This window comes from Salminus brasiliensis, chromosome 5 (genome assembly GCF_030463535.1).
Source record: "Salminus brasiliensis chromosome 5, fSalBra1.hap2, whole genome shotgun sequence".
Lineage (NCBI taxonomy): Eukaryota > Metazoa > Chordata > Actinopteri > Characiformes > Bryconidae > Salminus > Salminus brasiliensis.
In genome coordinates this window covers 5,844,377-5,868,096 of record NC_132882.1, presented here as the reverse complement: position 1 = coordinate 5,868,096, position 23,720 = coordinate 5,844,377, and the positions used below count along the sequence as shown (strand labels likewise).

At 39.3% G+C, this 23,720-nt stretch overlaps 2 protein-coding genes across 5 annotated transcripts in view; one reads left to right on the top strand and one right to left on the bottom strand.

Annotated features, from left to right (window-relative positions):
* Window positions 1–35: 35 nt before the first annotated feature.
* On the top strand, window positions 36–19,015 carry LOC140555932 (protein adenylyltransferase SelO-like). Of its 4 annotated transcripts, none has more exons than XR_011979694.1 (20): window positions 36–416; window positions 651–769; window positions 5,444–5,572; window positions 5,659–5,723; window positions 5,821–5,877; window positions 6,377–6,475; window positions 7,604–7,671; window positions 7,757–7,844; window positions 8,850–8,919; window positions 9,549–9,621; window positions 10,498–10,581; window positions 10,705–10,834; window positions 10,920–10,964; window positions 12,377–12,458; window positions 12,691–12,783; window positions 14,057–14,136; window positions 14,604–14,647; window positions 15,349–15,428; window positions 15,800–16,768; window positions 16,803–19,015. XR_011979694.1 is itself a non-coding variant. In XM_072679300.1 (19 exons), exons 1-19 carry the CDS (start codon window positions 227–229, stop codon window positions 15,920–15,922), a joined length of 1,719 nt encoding a protein of 572 aa, XP_072535401.1. In that variant the 5' UTR covers window positions 36–226; the 3' UTR covers window positions 15,923–19,015. The 4 variants fall into 4 exon arrangements, 2 of the variants coding, with proteins under 2 accessions (XP_072535401.1, XP_072535402.1); XR_011979695.1 differs by having other exon boundaries at window positions 15,800–17,371; window positions 17,402–19,015; XM_072679300.1 differs by having other exon boundaries at window positions 15,800–19,015.
* The window catches only part of apbb1ip (amyloid beta (A4) precursor protein-binding, family B, member 1 interacting protein), a 49,268-nt gene continuing 44,444 nt past the window's right edge, over window positions 18,897–23,720 (bottom strand). Inside the window, exons 11-14 of the mRNA XM_072679298.1 lie at window positions 21,869–21,967; window positions 21,580–21,715; window positions 21,409–21,461; window positions 18,897–19,725 (exon numbers count right to left, since the gene is read on the bottom strand). Of these exons, the coding sequence (XP_072535399.1) occupies window positions 19,147–19,725; window positions 21,409–21,461; window positions 21,580–21,715; window positions 21,869–21,967 (867 nt within the window). The 3' untranslated portion in view covers window positions 18,897–19,146. The remainder of the gene's footprint in view (window positions 19,726–21,408; window positions 21,462–21,579; window positions 21,716–21,868; window positions 21,968–23,720) is intronic.

Here is a 23,720-nt window from a genome sequence, read left to right as displayed (position 1 = left end):
ACTTTTATTTTGACACGGTTTGCTTGCTCGTTAGAGATGAGCAGCAGGAGCAGAGCTGCCTGAACTCTCACCAAACCTGGATAAACTCGGTTTCTGGAGGAAGACAACATCTCTGAGTGCTTCTACAGGCTTAACCAGCTTTGATCTGGTGTGTGTGTCCATTTCTGGACCGAGTGTTAAAGTAGTTTAGCCACTGGAAAACACAGGTGAAGGCTGGAGACCCCAGATGCCCCAGGTGCTGCCCCTCGCTGTGCTGCCCCTCGCTGTGCTGCTGAGCGCTGTGCTCGCTGGGGCCTCTCAGGAGCCTGAACAGAGCTGCAGGGAAAAACACCTGCAGAGTCCAGCACCTTCACCTGGACACAGATGGAGCTGCCGTGCTGAAGCTCCTCTGAAAATGACTGCTCACAGACTGTTAGGTAGGCTGACCTGGAGCTGGTGGGATGCAGGAGAGGAGCAGAACTGGAATAGAGCCAGGAGTGTAAATGCAGATAGTCTATAGTCTATTAAAAGTTAAGCATGATATTTCATCATGAGCGTAAGAAATGATGCATATGCTTTCGGAGAATAACAGGGATTTTTTCTTAAGACCACCCTGGTCTCTTTTTGGACCCCTTTAATTCACATCATTTGACCTTTCTGTCGTTCTCCAGGTTCCCTCCCCCTTGATGAAGTGAAGGACAGCTCTGTTCGCACCGTGAACAGGTGTATATTTTCCCAGTCTCAGCCCACTCCACTCCAGGGGGCGCTGCAGCTTGCTGCCTTATCCAAGGTAGGCAGCAGAGCAGCTGTATGGAGGAGTCATGAGTTATTACTGTCAGACTATATAAACTACACACCCTGCAGATTCATACTGGATTAAATTACCCACAGTTATTATTACTGTCAGACTATATAAACTACACATCCTGCAGATTCATACTGGATTAAATTACCCCACAGTTATTATTACTGTCAGACTATATAAACTATACATCCTGCAGATTCATACTGGATTAAATTACCCACAGTTATTATTACTGTCAGACTATATAAACTATACATCCTGCAGATTCATACTGGATTAAATTACCCCACAGTTATTATTACTGTCAGATTATATAAACTACACATCCTGCAGATTCATACTGGATTAAATTACCCACAGTTATTATTACTATCAGACTATATAAACTATACATCCTGCAGATTCATACTGGATTAAATTACCCCACAGTTATTATTACTGTCAGACTATATAAACTACACATCCTGCAGATTCATACTGGATTAAATTACCCACAGTTATTATTACTGTCAGACTATATAAACTACACACCCTGCAGATTCATACTGGATTAAATTACCCACAGTTATTATTACTGTCAGACTATATAAACTACACACCCTGCAGATTCATACTGGATTAAATTACCCACAGTTATTATTACTGTCAGACTATATAAACTACACATCCTGCAGATTCATACTGGATTAAATTACCCACAGTTATTATTACTGCCAGACTATATAAACTACACATCCTGCAGATTCATACTGGATTAAATTACCCACAGTTATTATTACTGTCAGACTATATAAACTACACCCTGCAGATTCATACTGGATTAAATTACCCCACAGTTATTATTACTGTCAGACTATATAAACTACACCCTGCAGATTCATACTGGATTAAATTACCCCACAGTTATTATTACTGTCAGACTATATAAACTACACACCCTGCAGATTCATACTGGATTAAATTACCCACAGTTATTACTGTCAGACTATATAAACTACACACCCTGCAGATTCATACTGGATTAAATTACCCACAGTTATTATTACTGTCAGACTATATAAACTACACACCCTGCAGATTCATACTGGATTAAATTACCCACAGTTATTATTACTGTCAGACTATATAAACTACACATCCTGCAGATTCATACTGGATTAAAATCACCCCACAGTTATTACTGTCAGACTATATAAACTACACACCCTGCAGATTCATACTGGATTAAATTACCCACAGTTATTATTACTGTCAGACTATATAAACTACACACCCTGCAGATTCATACTGGATTAAAATCACCCCACAGTTATTACTGTCAGACTATATAAACTACACACCCTGCAGATTCATACTGGATTAAATTACCCCACAGTTATTATTACTGTCAGACTATATAAACTACACACCCTGCAGATTCATACTGGATTAAAATCACCCCACAGTTATGATTACTGTCAGACTATATAAACTACACATCCTGCAGATTCATACTGGATTAAAATCACCCCACAGTTATTACTGTCAGACTATATAAACTACACATCCTGCAGATTCATACTGGATTAAAATCACCCCACAGTTATTACTGTCAGACTATATAAACTACACACCCTGCAGATTCATACTGGATTAAATTACCCCACAGTTATTACTGTCAGACTATATAAACTACACACCCTGCAGATTCATACTGGATTAAATTACCCACAGTTATTATTACTGTCAGACTATATAAACTACACACCCTGCAGATTCATACTGGATTAAATTACCCACAGTTATTATTACTGTCAGACTATATAAACTACACACCCTGCAGATTCATACTGGATTAAATTACCCCACAGTTATTATTACTGTCAGACTATATAAACTACACACCCTGCAGATTCATACTGGATTAAATTACCCACAGTTATTATTACTGTCAGACTATAAAAACTACACACCCTGCAGATTCATACTGGATTAAAATCACCCCACAGTTATTACTGTCAGACTATATAAACTACACACCCTGCAGATTCATACTGGATTAAATTACCCCACAGTTATTATTACTGTCAGACTATATAAACTACACACCCTGCAGATTCATACTGGATTAAAATCACCCCACAGTTATGATTACTGTCAGACTATATAAACTACACATCCTGCAGATTCATACTGGATTAAAATCACCCCACAGTTATTACTGTCAGACTATATAAACTACACACCCTGCAGATTCATACTGGATTAAATTACCCACAGTTATTACTGTCAGACTATATAAACTACACACCCTGCAGATTCATACTGGATTAAATTACCCACAGTTATTATTACTGTCAGACTATATAAACTACACACCCTGCAGATTCATACTGGATTAAATTACCCCACAGTTATTATTACTGTCAGACTATATAAACTACACACCCTGCAGATTCATACTGGATTAAATTACCCACAGTTATTATTACTGTCAGACTATAAAAACTACACACCCTGCAGATTCATACTGGATTAAAATCACCCCACAGTTATTACTGTCAGACTATATAAACTACACACCCTGCAGATTCATACTGGATTAAATTACCCCACAGTTATTATTACTGTCAGACTATATAAACTACACACCCTGCAGATTCATACTGGATTAAAATCACCCCACAGTTATGATTACTGTCAGACTATATAAACTACACATCCTGCAGATTCATACTGGATTAAAATCACCCCACAGTTATTACTGTCAGACTATATAAACTACACATCCTGCAGATTCATACTGGATTAAAATCACCCCACAGTTATTACTGTCAGACTATATAAACTACACACCCTGCAGATTCATACTGGATTAAATTACCCCACAGTTATTACTGTCAGACTATATAAACTACACACCCTGCAGATTCATACTGGATTAAATTACCCACAGTTATTATTACTGTCAGACTATATAAACTACACATCCTGCAGATTCATACTGGATTAAAATCACCCCACAGTTATTACTGTCAGACTATATAAACTACACATCCTGCAGATTCATACTGGATTAAAATCACCCCACAGTTATTACTGTCAGACTATATAAACTACACACCCTGCAGATTCATACTGGATTAAATTACCCACAGTTATTATTACTGTCAGACTATATAAACTACACACCCTGCAGATTCATACTGGATTAAATTACCCACAGTTATTATTACTGTCAGACTATATAAACTACACACCCTGCAGATTCATACTGGATTAAATTACCCCACAGTTATTATTACTGTCAGACTATATAAACTACACACCCTGCAGATTCATACTGGATTAAATTACCCACAGTTATTATTACTGTCAGACTATAAAAACTACACACCCTGCAGATTCATACTGGATTAAAATCACCCCACAGTTATTACTGTCAGACTATATAAACTACACACCCTGCAGATTCATACTGGATTAAATTACCCCACAGTTATTATTACTGTCAGACTATATAAACTACACACCCTGCAGATTCATACTGGATTAAAATCACCCCACAGTTATGATTACTGTCAGACTATATAAACTACACATCCTGCAGATTCATACTGGATTAAAATCACCCCACAGTTATTACTGTCAGACTATATAAACTACACACCCTGCAGATTCATACTGGATTAAATTACCCACAGTTATTACTGTCAGACTATATAAACTACACACCCTGCAGATTCATACTGGATTAAATTACCCACAGTTATTATTACTGTCAGACTATATAAACTACACACCCTGCAGATTCATACTGGATTAAATTACCCCACAGTTATTATTACTGTCAGACTATATAAACTACACACCCTGCAGATTCATACTGGATTAAATTACCCACAGTTATTATTACTGTCAGACTATAAAAACTACACACCCTGCAGATTCATACTGGATTAAAATCACCCCACAGTTATTACTGTCAGACTATATAAACTACACACCCTGCAGATTCATACTGGATTAAATTACCCCACAGTTATTATTACTGTCAGACTATATAAACTACACACCCTGCAGATTCATACTGGATTAAAATCACCCCACAGTTATGATTACTGTCAGACTATATAAACTACACATCCTGCAGATTCATACTGGATTAAAATCACCCCACAGTTATTACTGTCAGACTATATAAACTACACATCCTGCAGATTCATACTGGATTAAAATCACCCCACAGTTATTACTGTCAGACTATATAAACTACACACCCTGCAGATTCATACTGGATTAAATTACCCCACAGTTATTACTGTCAGACTATATAAACTACACACCCTGCAGATTCATACTGGATTAAATTACCCACAGTTATTATTACTGTCAGACTATATAAACTACACATCCTGCAGATTCATACTGGATTAAAATCACCCCACAGTTATTACTGTCAGACTATATAAACTACACATCCTGCAGATTCATACTGGATTAAAATCACCCCACAGTTATTACTGTCAGACTATATAAACTACACATCCTGCAGATTCATACTGGATTAAGTTACCCACAGTTATTATTACTGTCAGACTATATAAACTACACACCCTGCAGATTCATACTGGATTAAATCACTCCAGAAGTCTTACTGTCAAACGTTCCTTTATTCAGGATGTGTTGGAGAAGGTTTTGGACCTGGATGACTCTGTGATGCAACATGAAGATCTTCCTCAGTTCCTCAGTGGGGGGAAGCTTTTTCCAGGCTCTTTTCCATTGGCTCACAGATACGGTGGCCATCAGGTAGCACCTCTGTACAGTAATCTCAGTCTTTAAAATCTGGCCAGTAACTAAACTGGAACTGTAATAGTTTTTTCCTCCCACTCCAGTTTGGCTACTGGGCAGGGCAGCTGGGAGATGGACGGGCACATTTACTGGGTGAATTCATAAACAGGTATGTACATAAACACTGTATTTGTTTTCTAGCTAGTTTGTGTATCACTCCAGATTAACTGTGCTAAAATGTTCCACTGTGGCTTAAAACACTACAGAAAGGGTGAGAGATGGGAGCTCCAACTCAAAGGCTCTGGAAAGACGCCGTACTCCAGGTGAAGCCCATTTTCAGACTTACTTTTTCATTTACTGCATTTAGCAGAAGCTCTTTTCGAGGGTGACCTACCTGTGAATCATGCAACTCCAGTAGGAGAATGTAGAGTTAGGAGTGGGCTCTTATTGGTGTACAGTGGTGGGTTTGCCCAGGTCGAGAATTGAACCCCAGTCTGTCATGGAGAAGGCAGTGTTGTTAGGGTATTGTGACACACTACACTACATCATAGTCTAATTTACACAAATTTCCCTTTATACCTGATGACCTGGTTGGTGCTACCTTGGTTTTGCACTCAAGCTACAAGACTAGTATAGTATCGAAAGTTCAGACCCTCTCATTAAAACATGATTTTTGAGTCTTTTGAGGCATGATGATGCTAATTGGTGCAGTGTAAGCTCTTATTATTTGCACTTTCGTCACAGCTTTGCTTTCATTTTAAACTCATTATATAAAGATAAAGAAGCTCATGCTGTGTGTTCTGTGATCTGTGTGGTCTGTAGGTCTGGAGATGGACGTGCTGTGCTTCGCTCATCAGTCAGGGAGTTCCTGTGCAGTGAGGCGATGCACTTCCTTAATGTTCCCACCAGCAGAGCTCTGAGGTGAACTCTAAACACACATCAGTATTTTATATTTATTTGTTTAATCATACTTTTTGGCCTTTTTTTGGATTTGTTTTTCTACATTGTGAGCTGCATGTGTAGCAGTCTATAGTCTGTAGTACAGCACATACAAAACTGTTCGCTGTTTTACTTTCTCGATAAATTCTGTGCTCCAGCCACTAATAATTTATGAGGAGAAAGAAAATAATATAAAATATAAAAATATAATAAAATAAAAATATAACAGCAAATAAATAGTAATAATATAATATAAATGACGTGTGTAAGAACAGCCGCACACTCATAAATTATATATGGGAAAATAAATACATATAAATTATATGCTACTATTTAATTATTAAATAGAAATAAAACCAGAAATTAAAATAAAAAATATATAATATAAATTGAGTGTAAGGAAACAGCAAACTATAAACAATTGCTTAAATATTATATATGTCTTATATGTAAAATATTGCACATATAAACAGTTGAATACAATATTTTATCAATTTTTATCAAATGTTTTAAATTATATATTAATAATCTTTGTTGTTTTATTAATATGTGTATATTTGTATATATGTGTTAATGTCTTTATCCTCTATTAATACATTTTTATATTTTATTAAATATAAATATATTAACAAAATATATTAATTTAATGTAACATAAATATGATGATCATTTTATCACTTTCTATTATAATATTGTGTCACTACATCATTATCACTACAAAATCACTACATGTTTAACACGTTTTCTTTGTTTTTTTTTTGTTTTTTTTCATTAACAATCTTCATAGATGTCATTTATTTGGCTTTTCGTTGGTGTGTTTCGTGCCAGGTGGTAGAACCCTTGGTGTTCTAGATAACTCATTTCAAAGTTCACCTTTACAGTGAGCTTTGAAAATTCTCAGACTAATAATACTCTGATAACAGCGGTACAAACATCTCATAGGCGTGGTATCACATAGCGAGGATGATGAATATGGCATGAATATTTAAAATATTTAAAAGCAATATATAAAATGATGTAGTGAGAAAACCAGAGCTGCTCTGTGTATAAAAGTGTGTTGATTGTACTGGGCTGCAGAAGTCATATGTGATCCCTATTCGTTACTTGAAGCCTTGTGGTGAGTGAGGAGCCCGTGTGGAGGGACCAGTTCTATAACGGTGGGGTGAGGAAGGAGAGAGGTGAGTCAGGAATCAGACTGGAAGCTTCTGTATCTCATGAAGACACTTCACAGACATATTGATTCTGAAATGGCTCGTTATGTAGGAGCTGTTGTTCTTCGTCTGGCGCCATCCTGGTTCCGGATTGGTTCGCTGGAGATTTTAACCAAAGCTGGGGAGCCGGATGTTCTTAGGTAGGACTTTTATTTCTTCTAGTGTTGTGCTTTAACTAGTGCTGTCAGACTATTAAAGAGTTTAACGGTTAACGTTAATCACAATATTATATATTTTATATAGTATTATATTATATATTGTATATGTTATTATCATGTTATTCTGTGATTCATTTGGATTAATTACAAGTTAAAATGCTAGCTAGCACTGCCTTGAATTTTTGGGTGGGAGAACAAATAATGTGTGCCTAATAAACTGTCTAGAGGAATATCTCTATGTAGTTTAGAGAAATTTAGCCTGGACCATGACAAAGCTCAGAAGCTTTAATAGAGAAAAGGCTTCAACAGCTTTTTAAGAGATAGATGGATGATCAGTCATTGGGCTGGATTAAAATCTTAAGAGCTAAGAGAGGAGCAGCTGTGTGTGTGTGTGTGTGTGTGTGTGTGTGTGTGTGTGTGTGTGTGTGTGTGTGTGTAAGAGAGTGAGATAAATACAGTAGAGACAGTGTGTTTACAAGAGAGAGACCTATCGAAGGAAGTTGGAGCCAAACTTAATTAAAGGTGCACGTATTTGTCACTGTACAGTGTACACTGTACAGCGAAATGTGTCCTCCGCATTTAACCCATCTGGTAGTGAACACACACACACACATGTGTTAGGGGCAGTGAGTACACACACACACACCCAGAGCGGTGGGCAGCCAACTCCAGCGCCCGGGGAGCAGAGAGGGTAAAGGGCCTTGCTCAAGGGCCCAACAGTGGCAGCTTGCCGAGCCCGGGAATCGAACCCACAACCCTGTTATCGATATCCCGGCGCTCTACCCACTGCCCCACCACTTACCACTTGGTAAGATGATTAGTTTGCGTTATTAAAAATTTAACGCATATTTGAAGTTTGCAGATTAATCATGTTCATTAACGAATAGTCTTAACGAATCAGAAAAATGAAGGCCACTCTTTCTCAGTGTGATGTCATTAAGGGTCATTTTCTGATACCGGTGTTGGTGTTTTGTTTGTACGCTGCAGGACGCTGCTAAACTTCGTAATTGAACAGCATTTCACTGCTATCAACCCTAACGATCCTAATAAATATGTGGTAAGCAGTAGCAGCTCTTCTTTAATTATTGATATTTTTTTGTTTTACCAGTGAAAGTACAAGCATAAATATGATATAAATATAATAATTATTGTATTTGTAATAATTGTGATAATTATAATCATTTCCAGTCCTGTTTCTCAGCCGTGGAGAATGAAACAGAGAACAAATAAATGTGTATAAATAAAAATCTCTTATAATATCTCAGTGTAGTTTAGATAAATTTAGCCTGGAACACGACGAAGCTCAAACTCTGAAGCTTTAATAAAGAAAAAGCTTCAATAACTTTTTAAGAGATAAATGGATGATCAGTCATTGGCCTGGATTGAGCTAAGAGGGAGGACCAGCTGTGTGTGTGTGTGTGTGTGTGTGTGTAGTTATGAGATTTACTCCATATTCCAGCATTAATAAAGTGTAATCTACGCTCCAAGCTCAGCAGTAGCGCCAGTGTGTTTACATCTCTATAAAGTATAAAAAATGACTGGAATTTTGCAGACTTCATATCAGCTGCTTATATTTTAATACTTAATCTAATATTAGTTGTTATAGTTATAAATATAAGATAAATATAATAATATATATTTTATTAAAGTATTTTAAGTTTGGTGTTTTTTTGTTGTTATTTCCAGGCCTTTTTCACAGCTGTGGTGAATGAAACAGCCCACATGATCGCTAAATGGATGTCTGTTGGCTTTGCTCATGGTAGGTAAATTAGTCGGATGTCATATGGTTTCAGTTAGGATTGGGCAATGTGATGATATTTTATCGTAATGTGATACATTTTGTTATCATGATACACAATGTGCTTATCTTAGCACATGGAGGAGACTGTTAGTGCTTAATAAACACTGATCAGCTGCAGGTAATTTAATTAGACTGGGTTAATTAGATGAAGAGCTGCAGATGTTGAGTAGAAATCACTGTATTCAGTGCAGGAGAGGATCTGAATAGTAGTTTATAAGAACATGCTGCTACTGATGAATTTAGTCTGTGATTACATTTATCATGATAAATATTGTGTATCGTGAAGAATGTCTTTAAATATCATGATGTAACATTTTTACCATATCGCCCAGCCCTAGTTTTAATTGGCTGTGACCCAAATGGTTCCCTACTCCCTCATCAGTATTGTCTATATAAAGTTTTTATTATTTAAAGCAGCATTATGTAAGAATTAGTATGTTTTACTCCTAGGCTCCCCTACAGGTGAGGAGTGTCATTCACTTTAGCTCATGGACAGCTGTACACATGCATTTCTGGACAAGCTGAGAGCTCCAGAAGCTTGATCTGAAGGTAGAGCAGCATGTGGGCTGAGGCGGTAGAAGAACACTACAGGATTTTACACTAATATGACTCTATGGGTTACTCAGTGTTACACAGCAGCAGTTCTGGAGAGAGGTTCTCCTCCTGCAGCTCCACCACCAAAGCTCCATAGTGCAGTAGCAGCAGCAGCGTTCCAGCCCAGGGTGGGAATGACGGAGACGCCGTTCTCCCCCGTTACAGTCATTGGAGCTTTAGCATGATCCTGAAGCTGCTGTTATAAGCTGACATTGCTGCGTAATGTTGCTTTGATTGTAGGAGTGTGCAACACGGACAACTTCAGTCTCTTGTCGATCACTATTGATTACGGCCCGTTTGGCTTTATGGAGGCGTATAACCCGAGTAAGTCTCACTTTAATGGATTGTTTGTTTATATATTTGTTTGCTTTCTGAATATTCATAGATGCCGGTTATATTATATTACTCTTCACCATCCGAGACTCAAAATGCATTTCCTGATTTTAGATTTTGTGCCGAACTCGTCTGATGATGAAGGACGATACAGTATAGGAGCCCAGGCGAACGTTGGGCTGTTTAATCTCCAGAGACTTCTAGAAGCTCTCCTCCCAGTGCTGTCTCTGAATCAGAGGTCACAGTAAGTCCTTCAACTCTGTCTCCTTCTGGTTTGGATTTTCCTCATTGTAAGGTGAATGATCAGTGGTGCATCTCACTTCACTCAGGGCCGAACACATACTGAGGGGCTATCCACAGATCTACCACAGCAGGTGAGAGTGTTTTTTACTGGTTGCTCAAATTAATGTTCGAATTAATATTGCATTCGCAAGTGCTTTGTTCACGTTCTCGTCGTTTCAGTTATATATTAATATACAGTTAACCAAAAATAACGATCCTCCAGGACCACAGTAAGACATAGAGGCTGTTTGCATTACACCAGGCAGTAAAGTGTGTTTTGGGTGACCGGATCACGTTGAGTTTCACTTGTCTGCATGAAAAGCCAGGTGTAAACGTTGTAATAGGATTTAGAGCGGATCAGTCAAATGGATCAGTACAAAGCTTACGTTACCTGTTGGCTACATTGGCCTTATAGCCACAGTACTAAATTGAGGTCATCTTGGCTGATCGGTTAAAGCAACATTATGTAGCATAGAGTGACCATAGTTTGGTTTTCAAAACCGGGGACACATAGAGACACATGGGTAGATAGGATATTATGGATATTATAGTATAATAATATAATATTATAACCCCTTAACGCAAGGCCTTATTCCACACTAAGGTGTATTACTTAGTAACTACAGGGGCTCCTGTACAAACTGGTGGGGCTGTTCTCTGGTATTAGAAGAATGGACCCCCCTCCCATGTACCAAAGACGGTTTAAAGGGTTTAGTAGGCCTAAGTTGTAGGTCTGTGGCAGTGTGTGTGTGTGTGTGTGAGATACCTCTGAAATAATGCTAAAATCTATGATAATGAACATTAATACATATGCATTTACCAAAATTCAGAAATAGCCTCGATAGTGTATATGAGTAGTTCAGTAGTAGTGTAGTTCAACCATCTCCTTTCATTTTAACTTATGTCTTAAAATAAAATGCAAAAAAAATGTTTTGCCCTGTTTTCCCCTTTTTTTCATGCAAAAGTAAATCATATAAATAAATGCACAAATAGAATAAAATAAAAATATCCGGTAAAATTATGCTGATTTGTGTTTATTTACATTCATCCAGGCATTCAGGTATTTTCGGCGTGACGGGAAGTACTTTGACCAATGACTGTAGAAGCAAATGCTGATCTGAAATCAGTGCAAAATTCCTGACGCTTATTTAAACACTATTTAGAAATTCTACCTGGATGCTTTTTTCACATCCCAAAAGAGTAACTGCTTCTGGGACCCGGGTAACGCTTTAAAACCTGAGTCATATTCATATAACATTACTCTACTGCCTCAGTCCACATACTTATTTCACCTGAATGATACGTCTGATGCTAATGTGTCTCTCAGCTTGTCAACAAATGCATGTGAAAGCCTTGAGATGTGTCCTTTAGATGTAGCTCTAAAATTAAATTCCACTTCCCGACTGTAGGGGGAGCCTAGGTGCCAAAAAAGTACTGTAATACTGGGATAAGGGGGAAATTGCATACATTTACCTCTGTGTTCATGTTTCCTCTCTCATTGCAGGTTTCATGAGCTGTTCAGAGCAAAGCTAGGCCTGATTGGAGATGAAGATGATGATGCATATCTGATCGCATTTCTTCTGAAGGTCTGTGAAGAGAAAATGTTCTATTGAGTAACAACCTATAGCAATTTTTGGGGGCCAGAATGGCAATGGCAGAGACGCCATTATCACTATTACTGTCAGTGGAGCATCAACAGTCAGTGCTATGTGATGTGGTCCTTTAAAGCACCTCTATGTCAGTTTATTCATTTACTGGATTTGATCTCCTCTTCTTCTTCTTCTTGATTGTGTGTTGTCTCTCGCTCTTGTCTCTAAGCTAATGGAGGACACGGGTGCTGACTTCACCATGACTTTCAGGCACCTGAGTGAAGTGACTCTGCTTCGACTCCAGAACGACTCCATCACTCAGGTTCTGCCTTCGTCTCTCAGACACACATAGTTTAACCCAGAACAGGACCTCACCATCCAGTGACATGAGGTTTATCCTGATACACTACACTGTATGTCCAAAAGTTTGTTGACGCACGCACATTCAGAGTTACCTCTATAATCAGAAGTTGCTGCAGCTTCATAAGACCATCAGTGAGGTCAGGTACTGATGCTGGACAATCTTGCCCCTCCAACTCATCCCAGTAGTATTAGATGGAGCTCTATCCCTCTGGAGAACACAGTTCCACTGCTCCACAGCGAAATACCGGGGGCTCTGGAACCCTCTAGCTTATGCTTGCCATTCAACATGGTGACCTTAGGCTCATGTGAGCATCCCATTCTGTTGCCGAGTGCTTTTATATGGAGATTATACATTATATGTTTTCTATGACGAACATGTGTGTGCACAGCTGAACTCCTGTGTCAGTCACTCACTAGAGGGGGTGTCCGGATACCTTTGGACAAACAGTGGTTTTGGGAGGGTTTATTTCTCCCATTTTCCACAATGTTAATATGTTTGCAGTAGATTTAAATGAGTTCTTTTTCCAAAAATCCAGCCAGTTTGCCTTTAAATGAAGGACTGGCTTTGAGTTCCACGATACCACAGTCATAACAAAACACTGTATCTCCAAAATGGAAATTTAAAGCTTTGTGATTAAAGATAAATGTTTTACATGTTAATTTACAGCAAGAAAATAAGAAGATTTTAAGCTATTTTGTATGTTGGTTTATCCATCATGATCCATCCATTATAAAACAAATACGAAAAGTGTCTCTTTAATTTTAAACACTTTGTTTAGTCACTACTACTACTACTACTACTAATAAATATAATAATAATACAAATATATACAATAATAATAATACTAATAATAATAGTATAGCATTCACACTAATATTATTATTATTATTATTAATAATAATAAAAACAATAAATAAATAACATTATTTATTTGTTGTATGAATAATAATACATAACATTAGTCATAATAAATAACAGTAGTATTATTAATAATAAAAGACATATATAAATAATAAAACATTATTATTATTATTATTATTATTATTAACAATCATCATCATCATAATAATAAAAAGAAAAATATGGTGCCTGTAATACATTAGGGTTGCACATCTCACTATTTTAATGTACCAGTTTGTTTGTTACTGGCAAAAACCTCCTGAGTTTACTGATCATATTCAGTCTTGTGTGTGTGTGTGTGTGTGTGTGTGTGTGTGTGTTTTTCTCACAGGAGATGTGGGCTCTCTGGGACCTTTCTTCTCATGAGTTTTTTTCAGATTGGGCCAAACTTTATGTACAGAGGCTTAGAAGGTAACATTGTATTCCACACTTTTCAGAATGTAGCATTTCTTGTATTTTCTGAGTGTAATTTGTTGTTTTTTCACTCCCTGAGGACACTTTTATGAGTTTTGTTATCACATTTATGAGTTTACACACCAAAAACAGCCATAATATTGTTTTTCATAATTTCTTAGAATTAAACAGAATATTTGGTCGCTTCTTACAGCTTTAGCTTAAGTGGGCTGAGCTTAACTGCTGTAGGCCGAACAGGCGGATAGATGTAAATGTGGCAGGATTTCTGACATCATAAAAATAATGCATTCGCAATTGGCAGTTTTTGCAACCTGCTTCTCAAATACGGACTGTGGAGTGAACAGCATGTTGTAAAACTGTATTTACGTCGTACAGCAAACTAGGTGAGGAACACAGGATGATGAGATGGGCTCTTTAAGATCAGACCTGTGTTTTAATGTTAAGTGTATATTTCCCTCTCACAGTCAGCATGGGGATTCGGATGAGAATCGACAGTACAGGATGAGAGGTAATCCAATGACTGCTGTGTGTGTGGTTTTTTTCTCTGTAGTAGTATCAGTTGATTTATTAATAATATGCAGTACTGTGCAAAAGTTTTAGTCCCCTGTAAACATCAGGAAGCTGCTTATCTGGGCAGTAAGTGTTTATCTGCTCAGTAAAACACTGATATTACAATAAACACTAATTCAAAAAAAATCATTAGAACATCTCCAAAGTTCTCCTCTCTCATGGAGTCTAGTATTATTTAGAGTTCTCCTCAGATCAACACCTGGTTTGGTGGTAAATCAGGGCTTAATGATGGTAAATCAGGTGAGCTGCTGCTGCTGCTGCTGATGATGATGATGGAGTTGAACACATCCTCCACGCTGTGCTGGCTGGACTGGGGGGCGTCCAGGAGAAACCTGGAGGAACCGAGCTCTGTTCTTCAGACTAGCTCACCGACAAGATCTCACTACTTTCTTTCTTCAGAATGAGAAGCTCTTGTTTCTCCTTTTTACTGGATCTATCTTCACCTGCAGCTGATCTGATGAGATCTGGAGCTTCTACAGTAAAAACTCTCTCACTGCTGAGAGACATGACTTTAATAATTTGATTAGGTGCCTAAAACCTCTGTGCAGTTCTGTATAAATCATAACCTTCGAGGATTTTGGCAGATAGCAGTGTTCCCTCTTAAGCCTTTTCCTTTTGTGTATGTTATGATCTGTGTAGCTGTCAATCCACGCTATGTGTTACGAAACTGGATGGCGGAGTCTGCTATTAGGAAGGCAGAGGTGAACGACTTCTCTGAGGTGAGGCCTTGTTGCTCAAATCTGTAGTGAGTCTAGAAAAACCATAGACTTTTCATTGTGTTCAAAATAAATAAACATGCAACATAACATATTTGAAGAACTGGAGATCTGATCTTCATGTGATCAACACTGAGAGATGGAGGTAATCTAACTAAACTCACACACCTGAAGAAATGTCTTTAATCATCATTTATAAAATGGATTTAATAGAGACCTCCAGATCTTTAAATATTTTAATATTTATATATATAAATATCTGTTCCCTGCATTATACAATTAGGAGAACTATATACAACACTATTAGAAATGTAAAGACCACATGATCCAATGATGTTTACCTTTGTGAAAGTCATTTTCCACATGGCCTCTAGGTGGAGCTGTTGCAGCAGACTTTGACTGAGCCCTTTGTGAAGCAGAAGAGAGCAGAGAGTGCAGGATACTCCAGCAGACCTCCAGCATGGGCTTCACAGCTGAGGGTCAGCTGCTCTTCCTGACCTAACCTACCACACACAGACTGATCACCTACAGCTTCTGGAAAGTTAAACCAGCCACTTTCTCACAGGGTGAGACCATTCTCAGAGGATCCTCACTGGTTGTAATTTGGTGGCTGCATTATGTCCCACCTGTCAATCATGAAGAAGGCTGCAATTATAGAAACAGATATAAAGAAGGCTCAAACCATAGAGACATTCGTAAAATGGGTTGAAACCATAGAAACAGCCATAAAGTAGGCCCAAAACCATAAAACAGCCATTAAGAAGACCCGAAACCATAACAACGGGCGTAAAGAAGGCGGAAACCATAGAAACAGCCAATAAGAAGACCCGAAATCATAAAAACGGGTGTAAAGAAGGCTTTAACCATAAAAAAGGGTGTAAAGAAGGCTCAAACCATAAAAACGGGTGTAAAGAAGGCTTAAACCATGGAAACAGCCATTAAGTAGGCCCAAAACCACAAAAGCGGGAGTAAAGAAGGCTCAAACCATAGAAACAGCCATTAAGTAGGCCCGAAACCATAAAAACGAGCATAAAGAAGGCTGAAACCATAGAAACAGCCATTACGTAGGCCCTAAGCCATAAAAATGGGACTAAAGAAGGCTGAAACCATAAAATTAGGGGTGTAAAAAAGGCTGAAACCATAGAAACAGCCATTAAGAAGACCTGAAATCATAAAAATGGGTGTAAAGAAGGCTCAAACCATAGAAACAGACATTATGAAGGCCCAAAACCATAAAAATGGGTGTAAAGAAGGCTTAAACCATGGAAACAGGTATAAAGAAGGCTTAAACCATAAAAACGAGCGTAAAGAAGGCTGAAATCATAAAAACGAGTGTAAAGAAGGCTGAAACCATAAAAATGGGCGTAAGTAAAGAAGGCTGAAACCATAGAAACAGCCATTAAGTAGGCCCTAAGCCATAAAAATAGGCATAAAGAAGGCTGAAACCATAAAAACGGACGTAAAGAAGGCTGAAACCATAAAAATGGGCGTAAGTAAAGAAGACTGAAACCATAGAAACAGTCTTTAAGAAGGCCCGATGGTTTCAGCCTTATTTACACCCGTTTTTATGGTTTCAGCCTTCTTTAAACCATAGAAACAGCCATTAAGTAGGCCCGAAACCATAAAAGCGGGCGTAAAAAAGGCTGAAACCATAAAAACGGGTGCAAAGAGGGCTGCAACCATAGAAACAGCTGTTAAGAAGGCCTGAAACCATAAAAATGGGCGCAAAGAAGGCTCAAACCATAGAAACAGCCATTAAGAAGACCCGAAATCATAAAAATGGGTGTAAAGAAGGCTTAAACCATAGAAACAGACATTAAGAAGGCCCGAAACCATAAAAATGGGTGTAAAGAAGGCTTAAACCATGGAAACAGCCATTAAGTAGGCCCAAAACCACAAAAGCGGGTGTAAAGAAGGCTGAAACCATAAAAACAGGTATAAAGAAGGCTTAAACCATAAAAACGGGTGTAAAGAAGGTTCAAACCATAGAAACAGCCATTAAGTAGGCCCTAAGCCATAAAAATGGGCATAAAGAAGGCTGAAACCATAAAAACGGACGTAAAGAAGGCTGAAACCATAAAAATGGGCGTAAGTAAAGAAGACTGAAACCATAGAAACAGTCTTTAAGAAGGCCCGATGGTTTCCGACTTATTTACACCTGTTTTTATAGTTTCAGCCTTCTTTAAACCATAGAAACAGCTATTAAGTAGGCCCGAAACCATAAAAGCGGGCGTAAAAAAGGCTGAAACCATAAAAACGGGTGTAAAGAGGGCTGCAACCATAGAAACAGCTGTTAAGAAGGCCTAAAACCATAAAAATGGGCGTAAAGAAGGCTGAAACCATAGAAACAGCCGTTAAAAAGGCCTGAAACCATAAAAATGGGCGTAAAGAAGGCTGAAACCATAAAAATGGGTGTAAAGAGGGCTGCAACCATAGAAACAGCTGTTAAGAAGGCCTGAAACCATAAAAATGGGCCTAAAGAAGGCTGAAACCATAAAAATGGGTGTAAAGAGGGCTGCAACCATAGAAACAACCGTTAAAAACGCCTGAAACCATAAAAATGGGCGTAAAGAAGGCTGAAACCATAGAAACAGCCGTTAAAAAGGCCTGAAACCATAAAAACGGGTGTAAAGAAGGCTGAAACCATAAAAATAGGGGTGTAAAGAAGGCTGCAACCATAGAAACAGCCATTAAGAAGACCCGAAATCATAAAAATGGGTGTAAAAAAGGCTTAAACCATAGAAACAGACATTAAGTAGGCCCGAAACCATAAAAGCGGGCGTAAAAAAGGCTGAAACCATAAAAACGGGTGTAAAGAGGGCTGCAACCATAGAAACAGCTGTTAAGAAGGCCTAAAACCATAAAAATGGGCGTAAAGAAGGCTGAAACCATAGAAACAGCCGTTAAAAAGGCCTGAAACCATAAAAATGGGCGTAAAGAAGGCTGAAACCATAAAAATGGGTGTAAAGAGGGCTGCAACCATAGAAACAGCTGTTAAGAAGGCCTGAAACCATAAAAATGGGCCTAAAGAAGGCTGAAACCATAAAATGGGTGTAAAGAGGGCTGCAACCATAGAAACAGCCGTTAAAAACGCCTGAAACCATAAAAATGGGCGTAAAGAAGGCTGAAACCATAGAAACAGCCGTTAAAAAGGCCTGAAACCATAAAAACGGGTGTAAAGAAGGCTGAAACCATAAAAATAGAGGTGTAAAGAAGGCTGCAACCATAGAAACAGCCATTAAGAAGACCCGAAATCATAAAAATGGGTGTAAAAAAGGCTTAAACCATGGAAACAGCCATTAAGTAGGCCCAAAACCACAAAAGCGGGCGTAAAGAAGGCTGAAACCATAAAAATGGGTGTAAAGAGGGCTGCAACCATAGAAACAGCCGTTAAAAAGGCCTGAAACCATACAAATGGGCGTAAAGAAGGCTGTAACCATAGAAACAGCCGTTAAAAAGGCCAGGTGTGGATAAATCACTTATTTTTGTTTATTGATGTTTATTACGTCAACCACATTTCCCTATTTCCGTCTGCTCATCCACAATCCATTGTTTATGCCATGTAAAGCAATAATTTCAATAAAATGTTAGTACAAATATTTACAACATTCGTATGATCTGTTCTAACCCAGAGAATTTCCTCAGCATTACACCAGCCATTACAGTATTCATGCACTAAACCATAGAAGTCACTTGTCTCTGCCCAGACCAGCTGACCACTTCATTGTCCACTTCCCTGCCCACCACGCTTTTTATTCATGGCTACCATCAGTTCTGACATGAAATCGCCACCAGAGGATGCCGCTATAGGTGGTGTAGTCCGCTTTGGTGGTGGGGGACCGACTTTCCTCAGCGAGGGGGTCGTGTGGATTGCTGCAGCAGCAGGTGGAGGCGGTGGAGGCGGCGGGGGTGGTGGCAGGAAATTTCCACCGGTGGCTGTTGGTGGATTGAAGGCCGGAGGCGGAGGTGGAAGGGTAGAATGGAGTGGTTCTGGAGGTGGAGGAGGAAGATCTCCATCCATAAACCCTCCTGGAGCCGGAGGGGGTGGAGGCAGGAAATCAGGGGGCAGCTCCAGGTCGTCGCTCGGAGGTGGAGGAAGCGGGAAGTCCGCAGCCGGCGGAGGTGGGAAGGCCGGCTGTGAGCGCTGGGGGGTGGAGCGAGGTGGATTTGGCTTCACAGGCATGGCCAAGGCAGGTGGAGGAGGAGGGGGTGGAGGAAGGAATGTAGGGTCTGGGGGTGGAGGGGGCAGGATTTCCGCTGGTGGTGGAGGTGGTGGTAGAGATGACTGGTTACTGGGACCCTGTAATAAAAAAAATATGCCATATCTTAAGGTTACTGCCAGAGTTCTAGGCATCATAGTCGGTATCAGTCAAAAATATCATATTTAATAATTACTGCAGTTGTAGAAATCTCAATACCGCCACTGCAGGGCAGACTGCTTCCTTAATTATGATTTTTGGACGAACTGTTCAGGTTTCTGAAGTCGCATTTGGTCCCATAGACACATTGATTGATTGATTGCCACAGTAGCGACACAAGTGGCAATGCATTGACTATGGAGCATCAGGCCAAGTTCATGAACTTAATAAAAGGGTTCCTCAAGGGTTCTCAAGACAGACAATGGTGCTATCTAAAACCATCTGGGTGCTTAAATGGATGCTAGCCTGGATCCTGACATTGTAGCGGTTCTATATAGAACATTTAGGGGAAACATGGTTCTATCTAGAACCTAAAAGAGCCCCAATATTACTACAAAGAGTGAAAGAACCCATTATTAGTTTGATATAGGACTTTTTCCTTAGAGTGTACTGATTCTATTACTACAGCAGCAGCCAACAGAGCCATCATGCTATTTCATGGTCTGATCTGGTTAGTGGAGAACGTTAGCTAACAGGATTTTCCAGTGATCTTCAGAAAGTGTAACCTGGTCATGTCTAGACACACCACACATTTTATAAAATACTAAGAAACAACTTGAATAGTTTTATATTTGAGTGTCTGGAGATGTTAAAGTACTACACCATAACCTGTGTTTTCCCTTTTACCTTTGTGTGCTTAAATGTGGGCACTTCTACCTGAATTCGATTATGATATCATACCCAAACTTTCACTTAAGTGCACTTTCAACATTTCTGAGTTTCTAGCCAAGAGTTGAAGAGTCAGAAACAACAGGTTATCAGATTAGTAAATGCTGCTGTAAATAGATATCAGTGTATTATTACATAAGTGCCAGTGTTTTGTGTATGCTTATTACAGGCCTGTCATGATTTTATATATATTTTTTGTCCCAAATAATAATAATAAGACCACCATCTCTGTCCTGGGAAGCGTCTTAGACCCTTAGAGACAGGAGGAGGATAGCCAAGCTGGCATCAATGCCGGAGAACAGCTCCCACCACATGCTTGGGACCCCATGCAGCTGCCTTAGCGGCAGGCTGCTTCACCCCAAGTGCGTGAAGGAGCGGGATCGCAGGTCCTGCCGTCAAACTCTACAACTGCTCCCAGCGGACCACACACACACACACACACACACACACTGAAACTTTACAGATGTATCTGTAAATAAGTGTGTAGAGTGTTATTTATATATATATATATATATATATATATATATATATATATATATATATATATATATATATATATTCTAATATTCTAATGTATTTACTTTTAAGGGTCTTGCTATCCCTTTGCCGCAGTGACGTGAATTTCCCCACTGTGGGACTATTAAAGGATTATCATGTTACTGATAAAATGATAATATAAAAGCATAATAATGCAGGTACACCCTTTCAAAAGCAATGATCTTTTTCATTATTAGGAATAGAATATAGATATTCAGATATTAGAATATAAAAATATAAGCTCAGCAAACTGACTGATGGCTCAAAAATGGCTCATGTCCATATACTGTATGATAATACAATAGCATAATTATTACAGGCTTAGTTTACTTTACACTAAACAGAGATAGGCAGGTTACCTTGGGCCCTGTCTCTTGCCGGGGCTGAGCAGCGTGTCCGTTTGCTGTTTTGGCTGAGAAGGAAAAATAATAATAATTTACATGTACTTTTTACATTTGCTTTTTTTAAACACTTATAGATTACATACAGCCTCGAAATGAACAGCAGCTGTAATGCTGTTGCATCGGCACCTTTTGGTGTTGGAGAAGGGGTGGATGTGTTGGAGGTTGATGGACTTGGCTGGCGGTTCAGGTTTGTCCAAACTGAAGACAGTGATGAGACTTTTCTCGCTGCACTCTTGTAGTTCTCATACAACATCTTGCCATACTGGAGGGGTGAAACACACACACACATTGGTTTGCTTGTGTGTTGAATGATACATTGTGAATTAGATATTACAGACTGGCCTCAGGAGCCGTGGAGGGCTGTTTTGAGGAGCTTGTAAGGATTCTAGGAGGAAACAAGGGAGGTTTTGTTCACCTTTGCAATACGGATTCCTGTTACCCACAAGGTCATGGTCCACTTGTCATCACAGCACAGGTACTTGATGTACTGAGACTCCTTCTGGATCTGAGGGTGCTGGAGATACATCACACAAACATTGTGCATATTCAGTAACCGACTCTAGTTCAGATCACTCTCAGGCACAGATCACCACCTAAACCAGGCCTACTGGGCACATGCCTGGGGGGGGCCCTGGCCACTAGATGGCTCTCAACCAGCATACATTTCCAATAGGCTGGCAGTACACTGTTAGTACGCTGCTTTTCTGAAGTCAGCCAAAACCTATTAAGTCTTCAGCTGCTTGTTATGACACAAACCAAGGAAAATTGTTATTTGTATATGTATTATTTTACAATATTCAGTCTTAAATGGTGGTTAATTGACTTTTATCAATATTTTATAAGCAGTTCTGACCAGAGGAGGATGGGACCACCCTAATGAGTCTTAATTCCTCACAAGGTTTCTTCCTCTAGCTCTGAGGGAGTTTTACCCTTTGGTTTGCTAACTGAGGGTCTTAGATTTTTAAGTCTTGTTGATTGCTGATTCTGTAAAGCTGCTTTGTGATGCCGGCAGTTGTTAAAAAAAAAACACCATACTAATACATTGGATTTGAAATTATTTAAAGTCATGTTGGGTGTCAGAAGTTTCGCCTCTTTAATTTGACACTGGAGCTGCGAGGCTATTGTAGCTAACAAGTAAGGGCCGCTCACAACAAACCAATTAGCATGGTGCTAACTGTAGGCCTAAATCAGCACACATTTAGAGCGCCGGGCTATCGATAACAAGGTTGTGGGTTCGATTCCCGGCCTCGGCAAGCTGACACTGTTGGGCCCTTGAGCAAGGCCCTCTCTGCTCCCCGGGCGCTGGAGTTGGCTGCCTACCGCTCTGGGTGTGTGTGTGTACTCACTGCCCCTAGTTCACTAGTGTGTGTGTGTGTGTGTGTGTGTGTGTGTTCACTACCACAGATGGGTTAAATGCGGAGGACACATCTGTGTTCACTGTACAGTGACAAATACGTGCACCTTCACCTTTACACACTGTACTGTATGTCTCACTGTTACACACACGGACTAAAGTACATTAGCATAGCTAAAACCGGAGTGGCCTAGTAGATATCTAGAGGCCTAAATTTAGCCTGTACTTCTGTATCCAGTTCTGTCTTCTAAATTTTGCCAATTTCTCCTAAATGTCAGTTTCACCAAACTATTCCTTTCACATTTTGGGCTGATTTGCAAAAACTGCTGAATATTAATTTGCAGTTATGCTGCCAGTGCTCTTTGCTGAGAACTGGACTGGACAAAGGAAGCTGTGGTTAATTAGTCAGCATGTTCAGCTTTTCTCATCACCCTCATCTGTACTAAAGATACAGATAACCCGGTCGGCTTTTTCCCCCCTTTTCCTTTTACTTTTGACGCACTCCGGGCCCTGAGGTTTGCAAAAACTGTAAACCATGTTGTTAGCAGTATGTGCCAGTATGCTAACGTGCAGTTACAGAGCAGAACCAGCAGAGGGCAATGTAGAAATTTGCCATAAAATATGAGCAAACGGCTCCCGTTAGGAAGGATGCCACAGCTTGTGGTGTTGTGAGCTGGATTTCCGAAACAAGGTGCCGTGTCCCCGTTAACACGCCCTACCCACATCTGGGACAAACACATGGCAGTGCTGCTGGAGGTTCAGGTTGGTCTTCATCTTGGGAGGCAGTCATTTTGGTAATTACAGTATGTTAGGGCAAAGGGCGTGAAGGAGACACGCACACCTTGAAATAATCATTTCACAAACTGCAATTAGTGGCCCAGGATTAGTACGCTGTACCTACAGCCTGCGTTAC

Coding starts and splice junctions, on each gene's coding strand:
- LOC140555932 (XM_072679300.1), top strand. CDS start 227: ATGCCCCAGGTGCTGCCCCTCGCTGTGCTGCCCCTCGCTGTGCTGCTG. Junction 5,724..5,820: donor CTGGGTGAATTCATAAACAG/GTATGTACATAA, acceptor AAAACACTACAG/AAAGGGTGAGAGATGGGAGC. Junction 10,835..10,919: donor TCTCTGAATCAGAGGTCACA/GTAAGTCCTTCA, acceptor CACTTCACTCAG/GGCCGAACACATACTGAGGG.